The 17591-nt window shown below is 41.3% G+C and overlaps 1 protein-coding gene across 9 annotated transcripts in view; it reads right to left on the bottom strand.

Annotated features, from left to right (window-relative positions):
- Nucleotides 1-284: 284 nt before the first annotated feature.
- LOC140429491 (casein kinase I) overlaps nucleotides 285-17591 on the bottom strand; it is a 359065-nt gene continuing 341758 nt past the window's right edge. For 7 of the 9 annotated variants that reach the window (XM_072516548.1, XM_072516547.1, XM_072516552.1 and 4 more), the window contains 2 exons: nucleotides 16599-16622; nucleotides 285-2496 (listed from right to left, as the gene is read on the bottom strand). In XM_072516548.1, coding sequence (XP_072372649.1) covers nucleotides 2442-2496; nucleotides 16599-16622 — 79 coding nt within the window. In that variant the 3' untranslated portion in view covers nucleotides 285-2441. The remainder of the gene's footprint in view (nucleotides 2497-16598; nucleotides 16623-17591) is intronic. The other 2 variants (XM_072516551.1, XM_072516554.1) reach the window with 1 other exon arrangement.

Here is a 17591-nt window from a genome sequence, read left to right as displayed (position 1 = left end):
AATATTATTTTGCCAACACAAAACATGCTCAGCGATTTTTCTAGTCTGGGTTTCAAATCATACAACATACAGCACACAAGTTCACATTAAGTTAAAAAAAATGCTATTATTCATTTCACTAACATTTCAGTCAATCGGCAAAGAAGGTATCAACAGAATCAAGTCAATTAAATTTGATTAAATTCTGAACACCTACCTGTTCTTAGATACATTTTTGCACTTCTGACTGCATGGTCAGATAGAACAATAGTTTAATGTTGGGATGAACAACATTGCCAGTCTAATTTAAAAAAAAAACTACTTTTATTTTTTTCAGTTACATATTGGGAAACGGGGATGTATTACATCACTTGTACAGTCAGGCAGAGTTCACTTTATTAGTATTGACAGAAAAGCGGTGACTGCGTAAAATTGTTGGCCTAAACGGAACACAGCTGCATTTTCCAACCATGACCAGTTTGTATCGCCAGAAAGAAATGCCTTCCTGGGCATTAAATGCAGCACTCAAAACTTTGCCGATAAGCTTGTGGGGATGCACTGGTCTTCGTTGCAGCGAACGAAAGGTGATTGATTCATTTGTAAAGATTACAGTCCATAATTACATTAATATACAACACACTTTCTTTGCTATTTGTGACAACTTCATGTTGTACACACTGTACAGGCAAAAAAATGCTACCAATTAAAATAAATTGAAAGTGATGTTCAAATTTATGGAGGTACAGAAATAATACTGTACTTATTTACATACATTATGTAATTAAAGAAAAAAGGATTTGGTCAAATACTGCAGACATAGTAGTGGTTCCCTGCCATTATGATTTGCAGTTTCATGTTAAAATATTCTGCCTCGTCTTCCAGTCTTTCCAACTCAAACGCGAAGAAGTTTGCATGCAACATATTATTTGAACTTAATACATTGCATCAGACATAATCCAGAACTCGACATTGCTGATCAAAAAAGTCAAGAATATCCAGCACAAGATTGAAACTAAAAACAGTGTATAAAACAGTTGATAAACACTGCACAACATTGTATTTAAATGTCTGTGGAAACAAACTGTTGAGCAGAGGATGGAAAACAGAATGAGATGTTTTATAGAACAGCTGGTCTGTTCAAATGCAGGCACTTCAAGGGCTTATTGGGCAAGTACCTGACCCATCTCCAGAATGAAGCTGTGATTACGATAAGAAAGGAATGTTTCACATACAACTGCACAGTTTGGGTACCACAGCTATTAAATGCAAAAGGCAATATTATCTGACTTATTTCTTTCACATTCTTATGTTAGCTTTTCATCAAAGGTCTATATTATGGATTGGACATAGTGCATCCAATTGTCCCGGCAGTACAGGATGCATTGAAGTTAGCCAGGACTTGCCTAAAATCCTTTTAGCCCTAATTAATTTCTTCAAGATGCACTTCTCTCATTATCCACCATCACAGCTTTACTCGATGTCTCACCATGTAGTATACTTCAAGGCATGATCAGGACACCTCGCTTACCTCCTTCATTCTCATAACTCTCAGAATATTCAGCATTAATCTGTCCAAACAATAAATCAGGAAGCACAGTTTACATTTTACAAACATGTCATAATATATAATAAGCACATGCTGCCCTTTCTACTACACTGCTTCTCCATTAGGAGGTAAAAAAGCAAGTATTGTTTGCACACATGAATGTCTACAGCTGTCTCATGTTGTATATACTGTAATAGTGCAACAGCCATGAATTATCAGCTGCTGAATCAATCCATTCCTTCCACAGTACCTCTGGACAGTGACTTCCAAAAGACAGATAAAGATAGCATAAAATTTAATACTGAAAACTCTGTGCCGATGTCTTCCACTAAGACAAATGAAGGTGAATGTACAATTCAGAATTTGTTTTATGTTTTTTTTCCTCAAGTTTCTTCATTTGACAGTGACAATCATGTCTGGGATCCTCCAGTTGGCGGACCAAATACCTGGCTATGCAGTTACTACAGATCTATTCCAAGCAGCTCCTGTGTAGACAAAATTCATTCTCGACTTGCAACTGTTCTGAGGTTATCACCACCAAGTGCCACACTATATTCCTGCCTTCCACATGCTGGAACAAAAGCAACCCTCTCTTTTAAAAATTGCAGCTTGATTTGGTTGAAGTCAAGTGAACAGTTTTTGTTTCATAGATTACCCTGACAAGAGGTCCCTCTTTCAACCTCAAAATATGAACACACACATTTCTGATGAAGCATAGTTTTCAAGATGAAGACTGACGAAATTAAAAACAAAAATACCCACATAAGACAACCACCCAAATCACTGGGCAAAAAACATAAGGAAAAAGTCCTTTGATAAAAGTCTGTTGTCACTGCAGAGATGATTGGTTTCTTGTTTACGATGAGACAGCAGATGAACAAGTAAGTAACTCTCCATGATCAGACGATTTCCAGAGTCATTTGTGACGTTGAATAGTTTTCCTTTTTCTCCGCTTGAAGAAACAGCAGCACCTATGGTGGTTTGAAAGAAAAACAAAATCACAATAAGGAAATACAGTAGAAAAAAACTCTACTAATTGATTTAACCACAGTTATAACTTGGTCAAAACTCTTGAAATAGATTGGTGCTTGTGCTTTAAATCAGATTCATGATGCTTGATTTATATTTTGATTGTATTTAGGTACACCACACAGAATGGGAGAACAGAAAACAACCAGGAGATGAACAGAATTAGAAATAGCTTCTTAAATAAAGTGCCGCGAGCCTGTCAGAAAGTGAGTCAAGTCTGACAATCCAATGGGATAGGGAGAAAGGGATCAAGACTTGTGAACAAGGCACAACATACCAGAAAGGAAAAGGATGGTGGCTGCAAGAGAATGACAGCCAAAAGGTGGAAGTAGGAGGGAGTAAGAGGTTAAAGGGGTGAAAAAGGAGAGGCAGGTATGAGGTAAGCAGGTGATTGAATGAGAAAGCACACGGAAGGAGTGAGCACGAGTAGAACAGACAGAATGGCAAAAGTGTGGCAACAGGGAAGAAATGTTCCTTAGAGCAGTGATGGAGGGTAAAAGGGAAGTATTACATAATAATTATAATCTTTGTCACAAGTAGGCTTACATTAACACTGCGATAAAGTTACTGTGGAAAGCCCCTACTCGCCACATTACGGTCCCTTTTCGGGTACACAAGAAGAATTTAGAATGCCCAATTCAGCTAACAGCACATCTTTCGGGCCTTGTGGAAGGAAACCGGAGCACCCGGAGGAAACCCACCCAGACATGGGGAGAATGTGCAGACTCTGCACTGACAGTGACCCAAGCCGGGATTCAAACACGGCGCTGTGAAGCAACAGTGCTAACCACTGTGTTACCGTGCCGCTCACATGGGGTGAACTAGAGATAATTGCTGGGACCGGCACAGTTGCTGATTAACAATAACACTTTGGGTTCAGAAGCTCGACACAAATTGCACCAAATGAGCGGTGGCAGAGGCAACACGAGGAAGCAAATCAGATAATTACAGAATTATTTGCGCAGAATATATCAGTGGGCAGAATAATAACACCTGATATATAATGCAGGGAGGGGCGGAGAAAACAGAAGGGAGAGAGAAAGGAGTGGGCTTGTAGTGGGAAAGAGAAAAGCACGAAGAAAGGGAGAGAATAACAAAGAAAATGGAAACTTTGATGGGAAGATAATAACAGGGGAAGCAAAGGAAAGGGAGGAAGAAGGGAGAGAGGGAAAAAAAAGTGAAGAAAGGGAGGGAGAAAAAACAAGGGGAGAAAGGGAGAAATGGTGGGTACTGGAAGGAGGTGAGGAAAATAAAACAAAACAACAAACAAAATGACCCAAAATATGCATCCAGGATATCTGGATTTGGGAAATAATTCAAAGCATAAATGTTAAGATCATACTTGGACTCCTAGAACATTGCTATAACACCTGCTATAGGATTAGATAGAGCACAATGTACCAGGTAGTTCTCTAAACATTATTGTAGACGACATGGCACATCATGGAACCATGGGAGAAAATGAATTACACAGAATAGAATGCTGCTTTCGGTTCACAATATAAAAAGGAGGGAAATTCGGCTGAAAATGAATACTGTCCTTTTGCTACCAAGAAAATCAATTTAAATCAAATTATGCTGACACAGAAACAGGAATAGGTAATTCAGGATCTAACAATCTCACCATCTCTCCTTGACATTACCATTGCTGAGTCCCCCATCATCCTGGGGGCTTACCATTGACTAGAAACTTAACTGGACCAGTCATATAAATACTAGGAGCAATTAAGTAAAAGCCATCTCAATGAAGTTTCTACCATGACTACACTCAGGCCCCTTCAGATGTTGGGGTGAAGGTGTCTAAACCTTGGATATACCTGATCCAAGCCTTCAACAACAAGTCGGTTGAAATTTTCCTTTTTATGCTTCACCATTTTTTTCCCCCCTTATCAGTTTTTTCAACTTTCTCACAAAATGTTAACAGATGCACTCAAGCAGCTATCATTGGATAGCTACTGCAGTGGGAATAACAGCCAATTTCAAATGCCTAATCTTTCCTGCAAACATATTTGATACCCGTATTGTGGAAAGGTTCTATGTGACCATCCCTCTTACTCCCACCTTCTATCTCTGGATATTTGAACCTCTCAGCATAATCAACAATTTATCTGCATTAATTTGTCAATTTTCTTCATAATTTTGATTATAGTTCTAATTTCTCATCAATGTTGCCCATTCTTATGTATTAATCCAGACAGTGAGTCCCCACAAACGATTTAACTATACTGCATTATAGACATCGCTGATCTCGGCTTTACCTAACCAGAGATCCAAAGGGAGATATTGCATCAGCTATTGCTTATTTGGAATCACTGATGGGAAAATTGGCCAACATTTCCTTTCTTAATGGGACTACAGGGGCAATTAAAATTTGCACATACCAGAAGAACTATCCATAGAAGCCCTACAGTGGTAACGTGGTGCCTGGAACGTGCTACCAGGGGAGGTTGTGGAAGCAGATACATTAATGGCGTTCAAAAGGCATCTTGACAAATACATGGTTAGGATGGGTATCGAGAGATAAGGCACTAGGAAGTGCTGAGGATTTTGGCCAAGGGTGGGACCGGTCATGACCGGTAGAGGCTTGGAAGGCTGAAGAGCCGTTCCTGTGCTGTATTGCTCTTTGTTCTAAGTCAGGTGTGTAATGGAATACTCTCCGCTTGCCTGGATGTATGCAGCTCCAACAACACTCAAGTCAGCTCAACACACTCCAGGACAATTGTCAATTGGCATCCCATCGATAAACATTGACTTCCTCCACCACTGATGCAATTTCCTCCACCATTGATGCACAGTAGCAGCTGTGTACCATCTACAAGATGCATCGCAGGAACTCACCAAGGACCATTAGGCAGCACCTTCCAAAACCCACAATCACTGCCATCTAGAAGGGCAAGAGCAGCAGATACATGGGAATACCACCATTTGGAAGTTCCCCTCCAAGCCTCTCACCATCCTGACATGGAAGTATAACGCCGTTCCTTTACTGTTGCTGAGAAAATATCCTGGAACACTCTCCCTAACATTTCTGTGGGTGTACCTATACCACATGAATTGCAGCGGTTCAAGAAGGCAACTCACAACTACATTCAAGGACAAATAGAATTGGCAATAAATGCTGGCCTAGCCATCAATGCCCACATCCTGTAAATGTATTTAAAAAACAACCCTGGGGGGGGGGGGGGGGGGGAGAGAGTTGGGGGAGGCAATGAGAGAAGGTCATAGCCTCTGGTGAATTTAATAACACACTCATTGTGGGGGTCTCTGAGCTAGCCACTGAAAGTGATCAGTGCTTGTTGCAGGGCTTGATGAGGAATCAACCTAGCTCTTTGCTTTCCCTGATACACCTGGTGAAGAGAACTGAGAAATGGTTTCCCAAGTGCCAGGTCACATTTCACTTTGTGGGGGAGTGACACGAGATGAAAGCTGTGATATTGGGAGAACTATGCTACCTCAAGAGCAGCAGTAAGCAACTGAAACACTTCCAAAAGAAGATGAAGACAGCAAATTGCACAATCTAATTTTGGAAAGCCCAACTGATTCTACTTGTGTTGTCTGATCCGGTATGGCCATGAAAATGTCTCTGATACTGAGCAGATAGATGGTCTTGGATTACTGGTGCCGACACTTTCCACACTGAAAATTTCCATCTATTTGGTCGAAAAAGATTCTCCATTCCTGCTCTAACTCCCTGAAATTGTATTTCATCATCTAAATTTATAAAGCATGGGCTTTGCATCCTCTACCATCGAGGCCGTGGGGAAAAAATAAACAGGATTTTTCCAGTCGCTGGCTCTTTAAGCTGTGGTTACGTCTAAAACTTACAGCATAATGCTAATTCCAACAGCAGGAGTTTAGTCAAGTTACCCCAAACCTAGAAATGACACTTGGGTCAGCTCATAACATGCATGCTGCCTTCATGATCATTCCCGTCTCACCACATATCCAGATGGGATTGTATCCTATTGAATTTTGCACGTTGTAGAGCTTTTATTAAATTTTAAATTGGGAAATATTCACTTTAGCTAAATATCTTAAATAAGACTGAAGTCTAGAAATATTCTCGTGCACCAAAAGATAACATTTAACCAAAGATGTGCAGGTTTGGTGCACATCTGAAATTGCCCTTTAGTATCCAAAGGTATGTGGGGCTATGGGGAAAGGGCAGGAGAATTAGCCTTTTGGAGGGTCAATGAAGACTTGATGGGATGAATGGCCTGCTCCTGCACTGTAGGGATTCTATGATAAGAATAATGGTTTCATCAAACAGTTAGAAACACTACCATTAAGCAGCATAGTTCCCCCTAGTATCAGCTTTTATCTACTTAGGTCACTTCTTCTGGGGAAAGTGAAATACAAGCTCTTATCCTCAGAACTTGGAATACTATGTACAGTTCTGCTCACCCTATTATAGAAAGGATATTATTAAACTAGAAAGAGTGCAGAAAAGATTTATTAAGATGCTACCGGGATTTGATAGTTTGAGTTATAAGGAGAGGCTGGATAGACTGGGACCCCTGGAGCGTAGGAGGCTTTGGGGTCTTATAGAGGTCTATGAAAAAATGAAGGATATGGAAAAGGTAGGTAGTCAACATCTTTTCCCAAAGGTAGGATATTCTAAAACTAGAGGGCACAGGTTTTAAGGTAAGAGGGGAGAGATATGAAAGGTTCCAGAGGGGCAATTATTTTACACAGAGGGTGGTGAGTGTCTGGAATGAGCTGCCAGAGGCAGTAGCAGAGGCGGGTAAAATTTAGTCTTTTAAAAAGCATTTGGACCGTTATATGGGAAAGGTGGATATAGAGGGTTATGAGCCAAATGCGGGCAATTGGGACTAGCTTAGAAGTAAAAACTGGGCGGCATGGACAAGTTGGGCCGAAGGGCCTGTTTCCATGCTGTAAATCTCTGACTCGAAAAGCACTCAATGTTCTTCTCCTTCAGGTGGATCATAGCATGAGAAGTCGCTGGCCCCTTGATTGTCGAACAATGGTGGCTATTGTAAGCATTCATGAATCTCTCTCAATGTCTAGCTTATTGACATCCACTTTGGGGATGTCATAGAGCCAGAGGAGAGTGTTCTAGGTGACATATAAACGCAATGAGCAGGAGGCAGCACGGTGGCGCAGTGGTTTAGCCCTGCAGCCTCACGGCACTGAGGTCCCAGGTTCGATCCCGGCTCTGGGTCACTGTCCGTGTGGAGTTTGCACGTCCTTCCCGTGTTTGCGTGGGTTTCACCCTCACAAACCCAAAAGATGTGCAGGCTAGGTGGATTGGCCACGCTAAATTGCCCCTTAATTGGAAAAAATGAATTGGGTACTCTAAATTTAAAAAAATAAATAAATGCAATGAGCAGGAAGAATAGTTAGTGGTACATGATCAAGAAAACATAGCTGGCTGGGGAATTAGAATGAACAACCTGCAACTAAAAGCCCAAAGTTGGTAGAGAATCAAGTATTGGCATAGACATTGGCATTGCAAGTGGAAGAGTCAACCAGCAGCATGGGCAGAACAGAAAACCAATTTAACAACATTACCGCCAGATAAAGAGTATGCAACAGCTTCAGGGAGATCTGCTGCAGAGACACAAGGTGTCGTCTTGTTCTTTCTCTATTAGAGAGCTGCTATAGCTGCTTGAGGAGTCCCAAACTGAGGAGGGATGTCTCTTCCATGTTCAATTTGCTACAACTTTACTGACCTCTATTTTCCTGCAGGTCAATGGCTGGGCAGAGCTAACTCTCCATATTAGTTACATATGTCAGAAATGTGTTATGATGCTGCTGTCCATCAGTATAGCAGCACATGCATACCCTCTCACCAGCTTCCTCTGATGATTGCATATGCGATTGAAGGACAAGGAAGCAGGTTGCATGCAGGAGATATACTCTGCAGAAGATCAATGTTATGATTTATTACATGTGATAGGTGGACCATCATAGCCTTAAAAAACTCCAACTAGATACCCATGCATTCCCATCTAAGATAACCACGAGGTCTGGTTTAATTCATACTTCACACTGGGGCAAGAGGAAGCACAGTACTCAGCAGTGGCAGGAATATTCAAAATCTCAGTATTTCAAGTATGTAGATACAAAAGTTGTTGTGTGTGCAGTTATTACCTTTAGAAATATGGGCAAATAATTTTTTGCATGAGAAACTTAATGAGGTATTGACTGCAGAGAATCGACAGCAGAAAGTGACGAATGGGAGACGTAAACATAACTATTACCATATGTTGTTAAGAAAAGGTCCAAGTCAGGAGAATAATTCAGAAATGTATTTTGCAGACACAGCTGCTTCTCCTTAGAATCTTCCAGGCTGGGTCACATGCTAAACCTCCTTGTAACAGTCCAGAATCACACAACTAACACTCTAGCAAGAGACTGCATTGAGAAGATTTATCCAGGTGCTGGAAGTGCCTTCAACATGCAAATGGTGCTTTCTGTATGAGCCTCATTGTATCAAGGTTCAGCTCGTATCACAAAAGGCACCATCAGCCAGGACCTATCCAAAACTGCCTTAAAATGAACTCATTGCGACAGTTGCATGGATGTAAGTACCCTTTCAAATACTGAGATGCTGGTCAGAGGCGATCCAAAAGTTGACAGATTGCAATCCTTTTCTGGTGGCACTGATGAATAGGAAAGATATTCCCATGTGGAGACAATCTGGAACTCCTTGGCTATGTTGGGAATCCTATTTAATAAACTCCAGAGACCGGTCATGATACCACTGAGTATCCTTTGGGAAGGGGGTAAAATTGCTTGCTTGAGTAAACAGTGGAATGTCGGTCAGATTGTAGCATAGGATTTGTAAGCAGGAAGAGGCGATTCACTTCTTCAAGTCTGTATTCGATAAGATCATGACTGATTTGATTGTGATCTCAACTCCATTTGCCTGTTTACCGACTGTACCATTAATTCCCTTCTCTATCAAAACTTAGACCAACTCAAACTTGAATAAATTCAATGACCAGCCTTTCTACAGGGAAGAGAGTTCACAGACTAATGATCGTCAGAAAAAAAAACCTCTTCATCGGCATCTTAAATTTTTAAACGGTGTTTCATAGAATAAACAGTGCAGAAGGAGGCCATTCGGCCCATCGCGTCTGCACCAACCCCCTTTTAGCCCTCACTCCCACCCTACCCCCGTAACCCAATAACCCCTCCTAACTTTTTGGACACTAAGGACAATTTAGCATGTCCAATCCACCTAACCTGCACGTCTTTGGACTGTGGGAGGAAACCGGAGCACCAGGAGGAAACCCACGCAGACACGGGGAGAACGTGTAGACTCTGTACAGACAGTGACCCAGCGGGAATTCGAACCTGGGACCCTGGTGCTGTGAAGCCACAATGCTAACCACTGTGCCACCGTGCTGCCCACTAGTGGAAACATCCTCCTATCTCATCAAGTGCCCTCAGAATCTTCTATGTTTCAATGCGATAACCTCTCATTCTTCTAAACTCCAATGGGTATAGGCCCAACCTGCTCAACCTTTCTTTATAAGCCCTTCACCCCAGGAATGAGTCAAGTGAACCTTCTCTGAACTGTACCCTTTGCATTAATATCCAAATAAGTCGACAACTGGACTCAGAATTCCAGATGTGATCTCACTAATGCCCTGGCTAGCTGCAGTCAAGCTTCCTTATTTTTATATTCCAATTCCCTTGCAATAACTGCCAACATCCCATTTGCAATTCCAGTCATGCAACATGTAGCATGCAACATAACTCAAGAGTTTTGGATACTGCTTCTGAGACAACTGGAGACATTAGTAACAAACTCATTAAATTTACTTTCACTTTCTTTGTATTGCCCAGCAACTCTGAACACATAGTTAGATAACCAGTAGGACATCCTTCAAGCTTGCAAGTCTAACGTGAAGACCCCTGAATGGCCTTAATTAGCTACCCACTGCACGAGGGCAGGTGATCACCTCGTCCCAACGTGCCTCCTTAAAAATAGCCCAGAGGCTGGTCACTCGTGTGAAATTCCATGGAGGTCCGTCCACCTCAGACAGGCTTCCAGAATTCTGTCCATGATGTCAGTGTACCATATCACCTCATTTGTAAAGAGCAGCCCTAAAATGAAAATGCATTTTCCCCACTTAATGTAATGATCTTAGAAAATGCAAATTACAATTTGAATAGCAACACTGAGCGTGATCGAATGGCCTCACCGTGCCCGAGTCAGCAATAAGGCCATTAAAACATCAATGCCCGATGCTCAGAACTGGGAGATCCAACGGGTTGAGATCCAGATATACATATTTAAATGAGGCCCAGGAACTAACGCCCACACCTGGGCGCCATTTAGGACTGGTTCACACAAACATGGACCAGATGTAGTGGCACTTGGAGGGGGGGGGGGGGGGCATTGGAGACACCTGGGTGGACAGGGCAGGGCTGCTCCCAGCCTGGCAGGGGGAATGCCAGGTTGCCAGCATCAGGATGGTACTGCCAAAGACCCGAAAGGGGAGTGGGGAGACCCCATAGCCCTTGTGAGTTTTCGCCAGATGAGCCCATTATTTTAATTACTGTGGAGCTGAGCTTGCTGGTCAGGTTGGCTCTTCAGAGATAGGACCACCATTTTGAAAGGTGCCCAAGCTAGGTGAGCTTGTGGGTCCCCCCCCACCCCCCAAGCTAGGTGAGCTTGTGGGTCCCCCCCCACCCCCCAAGCTAGGTGAGCTTGTGGGTCTCCCCCCCCCCCCCCCCCCCCCGACCCACGGCCAATGTCATTCTCCACACGCATGGGCATACCTCTGACTTCCCCCCCCCCCCCCAAAGTGGGGACACCCCCTTTTCAGGCCGTCCCATACCATGTTTCGGCCCCCCCCCCCCCCCCCAACCTTCAAGAGGCCCCTCCATACCCATCTCATTCCACCTTTCATGGGCATTGCTCCCCTCAGGCTCTGACCCATGCAGTGCTGCATTGACACCCATGTGCTGTTGCCCTGACACTCTGGGAATTTCTCCTGCTAACCAGACTGGCAGTGCCAAACTGTCAGGGAGAGAGCAAGAATGCCACCCCATCCTGTCCCTGACCACCCAAGGGCCAACAGCCTGGGAGAACTGCCAAATGCTGTTCTGCCTAGTCCTCATTTGTGTGGACCAGCATTAATCGTCGCTCACTGGACTCGCTGGTTTGATCCCAGGATGCGGCTAGATACGGCAACCATCTTGTTAATTCGATGGCAATTGGCCTTTAAGTGGTGATTAGTGGATTCTCGCTGCGCTTAGCAGAGTTCCAGATTCCGCCAATAGGAGCGAGCCGGTTCAATCGCAAAGTGCTTGCCGCCTGGCAATGTTCAGAATTTAGACCCCTCCCGCTATCGAACGGATTCTTGCCAAGTGCGACGAGGCCATCAAATCATACCGCAAGTGTTGGTAAATACCGGTGTGGCTCACACTGAAAGATCCATGAGAAAACCCAGCCAAACTCGCCCAAAATGACACTTGGAAATGTTTCCGTAGGGCAGCACGGTGGTGCAGTGGTTAGCACTGCAGTCTCACGGTGGCGAGGTCCCAGGTTCCATCCCGGCTCTGGCTCACTGTCCGTGTGGAGTTTGCACATTCTCCCTGTGTTTGCATGGGTTTCACCCACACATCACAAGATGTGCAAGGTAGGTGGATTGGATATGCTAAATTGCCCCGTAATTGGAAAAAATTAATTGGGTACTCTAAACTTACATTCAAAAAAAGAAATGTTTCTGTTAAATCACACCCACTGGAAAGGTGAGAAACGAAAATCCAAGTTGTGATGTGCACAGAACTCAAGTTAAAAATAATTAGCTTCAATTTGGGTTATTAAGTTTGAAGCAATTAAGGTTATTGTTCTGCAGAGTATTAGTGTTCCTACTTTAATGTGGCCCCATTTACCAAAATCATGCCTTTTATAGGTAATTTTCTGATAAATCACACCTCACGTTAGCGCTCCCAAAAGTATTAATGCTCAATGTTACTGAAATGTAGTTATTAAATACTTTGTATGGTCCTGCTTTTAGATCATGGATAATTAATACAAACTATAAAACTATTTTGATGGGAATTTACTGCCCGGTAGTTTCTTGCAACTGACAAATTACTTGAGAGGTTGAGTTTTAGTGGAGGGCCATTCCAGATTCTTCACAGTAACATTGAAATAACTTTTGCAGAAACCCAAAAGAATTAGCAAGTATGCTGCTTCTCTGGAGTTTCTGCCATCATAGTTTTAGCGGACAATCAGGATGTTCTGGATTTAATTTAATTATGTTACTGTTTTCATGGTCTGGGAATGCCAAATGTCTCATTATTCTGCTTTGATCTGTTCAACACGACTCCTCACAAGATCATCCTATTTTTTAAACTTTTATCTTAAAGGCACAGAATGGTCATACTAATCATCCATATGTAATATCAAAATATATCACCACGGTATACACTCAGGCACAAAGGCCTGTCCAAATTTTACCTAAAATAGGGCGCTTCATAAAAGTGACTGAATAGCAAAATCTCTTCAGTTAAAACAAAATCCAATTCTGACAGAGGATCTCCCCATTAGATTATTTCTCTCATTTTGATGCTGACCAATCCATTTATATCGGCAATAGTTTTGTTTTTCATTTCAGACTTCAGATCATCACAAAAAGTCAACCGCTTTATCCAAGCACATAAATATTGATGGAGGTTCGAACATTTCAAAATATTTTCTTAATTGTTTAAACTTTAGAAGCGCAAGGAAATAAAAGTTTGCGAACTTTCATAATGACCAATGTGCAGACCCAGTCTTAGACCCAAATGCGCAAGTTGAATATCAGTCACACAGATATGGAAAATGCCAACATCGGAGTGTGTGCGACAACTCACATTTCCCCCTGCCTGTCAGAAATAAATATATCATGCCCCCATCCGTAAGGTGCTGAGGGGGGAAATGTTAAATCTTTCCATTAAAAAAAAAGGAATCTTTCTCTTTAGGGCTCCAAGCAGGAAGTCCTACCACATAGGCTCAAGGAGATACTTTAGACTCCAACCAAAGATCTGGATGTAACAATCAGGTCCTAGTCACGTTTGCTACCATTCCAGCACATTTACAACAGAAATCTGGCATGGATTTTTAGGGCCATACTATGTCAGAACTCTTCTTTTCATTTGTTCATTTCTGTTAATGTTTCTACAGGAAGAAGATTTTCAGAAGCTCTAATTCAGCAGATTGTGACCAGTTTTATATGCATCACAAACATAGGTAAATTTTTCACATGCCAATTTTACAAGTAATTTGCGTAAGTGTAACATGGAATAATATCAAAAAAGTGCAACAAGTGAAGTTGATGGAGATTCACGTTAATATTTTGAGAGCTGCGATGATTGCATAATCTTTTAAATATCGCTTCACAAAGCAGTACATTGGTGTGACGATATGGAAAAGTGGCCAGTCATCCTCTATTCCCTGGATAAGCTTCCGGAAGTTTGGGATTAGGTGAGAAAGAAGAGAACAGTAAATCTTGGCATATTATTCTCATAGCTCCAAGTCAGCCAATTTAACTTGCGTTAATCAAAAATCTGCCGACCACTTTGGCAGGGGGATGCTTCAAAACATGTTTTAGCAGTAGGCTTTAGTTCCTGGTCGATATTTCTGCTGCACAAATGTAATCATAATTTGGCACAGCTATCATTAAATAAACTATCTCATTTAGGGGGATTAAAGTTACCGATGTGAGAAGTGGAAAATTGAACTGTTGAGGAGGGGTTTCTTCAAGGTTAGCATTAAGACATCTGAACTGCACTATCCTATATCCATGTTACCATTTGGTGTAAGAAAATGGAAAGAAGTTGTGCTCTCCAATATTAACGTCCCTATGGAAAATTCCTGGCGTCCACTTGGCAGCTGTAACAGACAGGGATCACGCCATATTGAGAACCACAAGATCCTACAACATAACCTACTGATTCACTAATCTGTAATTCTTTCAAAAGGTATAGTCAATTCCTTCATATTTTCTCTTTCAACTAGAATTTTTGTACAAGCTTACACAAAAATATATAGAAAATTAATTATTGATTCTAGAGCTAACGTTTAGAGTCCAATGACTCTTTGTCAAAAGCTTTTGACAAAGAGTCATCGGACTCGAAACATTAACTCTTTTCTCTCCCTACAGATGCTGCCAGACTTGCTGAGATTTTCCAGCATTTTCTCTTTCGTTTCAGATTCCAGCATCCATAGTAATTTACTTTTATCCAATGTAGCTCAATATGTATTCATGAAAAGTTCAAGTATCTTCTCTTACTTGGAAGAGTGCACTGCTTACATTCATTTTTTGACAGCAAGGCACTAAAAACAAACCTATCAAATGTACTGGCTAAATACATTCCTAAAAATGGATTCCTAAAAAAAAAACTTCCAGAAAATATTTTCTCAGTTTCATTCATGCACAAGACCAAATGAAAAATAAAACAGTTTTGCCTGTTCCTCCCACCGTTAACCATCAAAATGAGTTAATTACCCAAAGAAAGGTCTGAAATGTTTGTACATTTGTTCAAAGAAAATCATTGAAGGGGTGGCTAGGCCAACAATAATATAAAGCTCGCTTGTTAACCGATAATGCCACTGACTTCAGAAGTAAGCATTGATTATGCCGGAAACGTAATATTGAATTTCCCTTTCCCCTTCTATATACCATGTATCAATATTTAAAAAGAGAGACTACAGAAATTAACTGCAGCCAAATTCCTTCTGGTGTAACAAAATGGAATTTTAGTTACGGTACTTGACTTTTTAAAAAGCTACATACCGTACATGCACTGACATAAAAGCATACATAAACAATCCAGGTGCATCATGGAGGTGCAAACAGAACTAAAGAAAGCGATATTAGGACTTGTAATCAAAAACTTCGCCAAACAGGTAGGTTTTAAAGAAGGGTCTTCAAGAAGAGGAGATTGCAATCATGACAGATTTATGAAGGGACTTGCAATGAATGGAATGTAGATAGATGGCTCACGGCATTGATTGCCAATGGTGGTGCAAATAGAGGGGGTTGCATAAAACACCAGATAGTCAGAGGAATGGAGAGTTCTCGGGAGATGCGGTGGTGGTGGCAGTGGTGAGGTACAGGACTGAACAAGATTACAAAGATGTGAAGGTTTTAAGGACATGAATACAATAATACTTGGTATTTATTGACAAGTGATAAGAGACAATCAAGAAACAAATGTATTATCTATCATTAACTTATGTGGCATCATTATAAATCTTGCAACCAGTGAAATCTGTGGAATTTAATACTGCCTGGCCTCCAAATCAGATTCTGCATTTTAAAGCGAGAAATCGAAAAAAGGTTAACAAATCTTAAACCTTAGGAAACAGTAATTTAAAACCATTCAAGGGAAATGCCATATTTGGTCCATCTCCAAAAACACTTTATTAGCCTTGAAGAAAATAGGTGACTGAGCAATGCTCATTAAAAATAAGCTCACAACTGGCAACACGGTGGAGGGTAGGGCATCAAAAACTAGCAGATAGAGGGAAAGCAGAGCGAGTATTATCAGTGCACAAAAACACCACAAGGTCAAGAGCTCTCAACTCTTCGCAATCTCAGGGACTGAATCTTTTAATTGTTTAAACTAACATATTTAGCATCAGCTCTGTGCGCGAAAGAGTTGAGAGCTCCAGGCTAGTGTAGTGCCAGAAAAGCACAAATTCATGAAAAGTTCAACATCACACAGCTCTAGAGAATACATGAAAGCTTAAATCAAATTTAAGGCAGAAAAGTTAAAAAGCAAGCAGAATAGTTCAACAACAAGATGTCACAGGTCATTATGCTCCCAATTTGGACTGTTCAAAATCGTATCCAAAGAATAAAAAGTTCTTAATGATCAATATTTGAGAATTCTCAAAATTGCTATTCTGAAAGCAATGTATAAATTTAATCATTGTAGAATAATTACCAAGCAACTCGGGTGTTTTTAGGGAAATAATTGCCAAGCAACTAGGGTATTTTTAGGGAACAGACCCGGGCAGCTCTCGTTAGCTGAACCTATTCTTGTCTGCCTGCAGACTGAAACCACTCACCACATGTTCAACACTTTCTGGCAGCTATACATAAAGGGAAGAAACAAACAGAAACAAAAAAGGAATCAAAACCAGAGCCCATAGTGAGAAAACCGCTCTCAAAAATGTAAACCTAACAGCTTTAGATCTGCACAAGCAACACACAACAGACACTAAAGAAATTTGTTTTTAAAAAGAACCAAAATTACAGTTAAGCAAGAATGAATCTTGGGAGCCCATTTTTAACAGGATTCAGAACCTTTAAACAAGGAAAACCTTCTAAACTTTGTCTTCAGGTACTTCTGCTTTGCCAATGAGGAATTTAGTTCCACATACTGCTCAGAGCTCAGATTCAAAGCATTTGAATTTGAGAACATGACCAATTATACAGGTGTGGCATCCAGGCCCCTTTGTTTTGTACTTCGGTCGATTAACTGGGAAATAATTAAAGGTCCCTAAAAAAACAAACCTGAAGGACACTTTAAGGCATTGTTATGTGACAAGTACATTTTTGCAAGTAACGTGGACCAAGTTACACAGTTGACTTTGTTTTACACAGCACAGTTAAATTTTAATTTTAAATGTTGATATCAATCATTTACTGTCAAAAACAAATTTTTGGGTATTCTGTCAATTTAGCCAGGTTGTGGATAGTTTGGTTGGTTTCATTTTGGACCCAACTGATGAGATAATCGATGCAGGAGTGTTACAACCCGTTCCTAACAGCATCCACGATATTCTACATTGATGCCAACTGTGGTATAATTTGCCTTTCGGCCCTCCCCACAATTAAAAACTATCACTATGGGAACCTGTATGGGTGCTAGCTTGGCTTTCCTTTCAAGGATTAAGAGGAACATTCCACTTTCCAGTTCCCTCCCTGGCCTTTTCCCCAATTTATTAATGACTCCATTGGTGCTGCTTCCTGCTCTCACCCTAAACTGGAAAATTGCATGAACTTTGCTTCCGATTGCCATCCTTTCATTGCTTCACATAATCCATCACTGAATTCTC

The sequence above is a fragment of the Scyliorhinus torazame genome, chromosome 9 (genome assembly GCF_047496885.1).
Source record: "Scyliorhinus torazame isolate Kashiwa2021f chromosome 9, sScyTor2.1, whole genome shotgun sequence".
NCBI lineage: Eukaryota > Metazoa > Chordata > Chondrichthyes > Carcharhiniformes > Scyliorhinidae > Scyliorhinus > Scyliorhinus torazame.
This window is presented reverse-complemented; position numbering and strand designations above follow the sequence as displayed.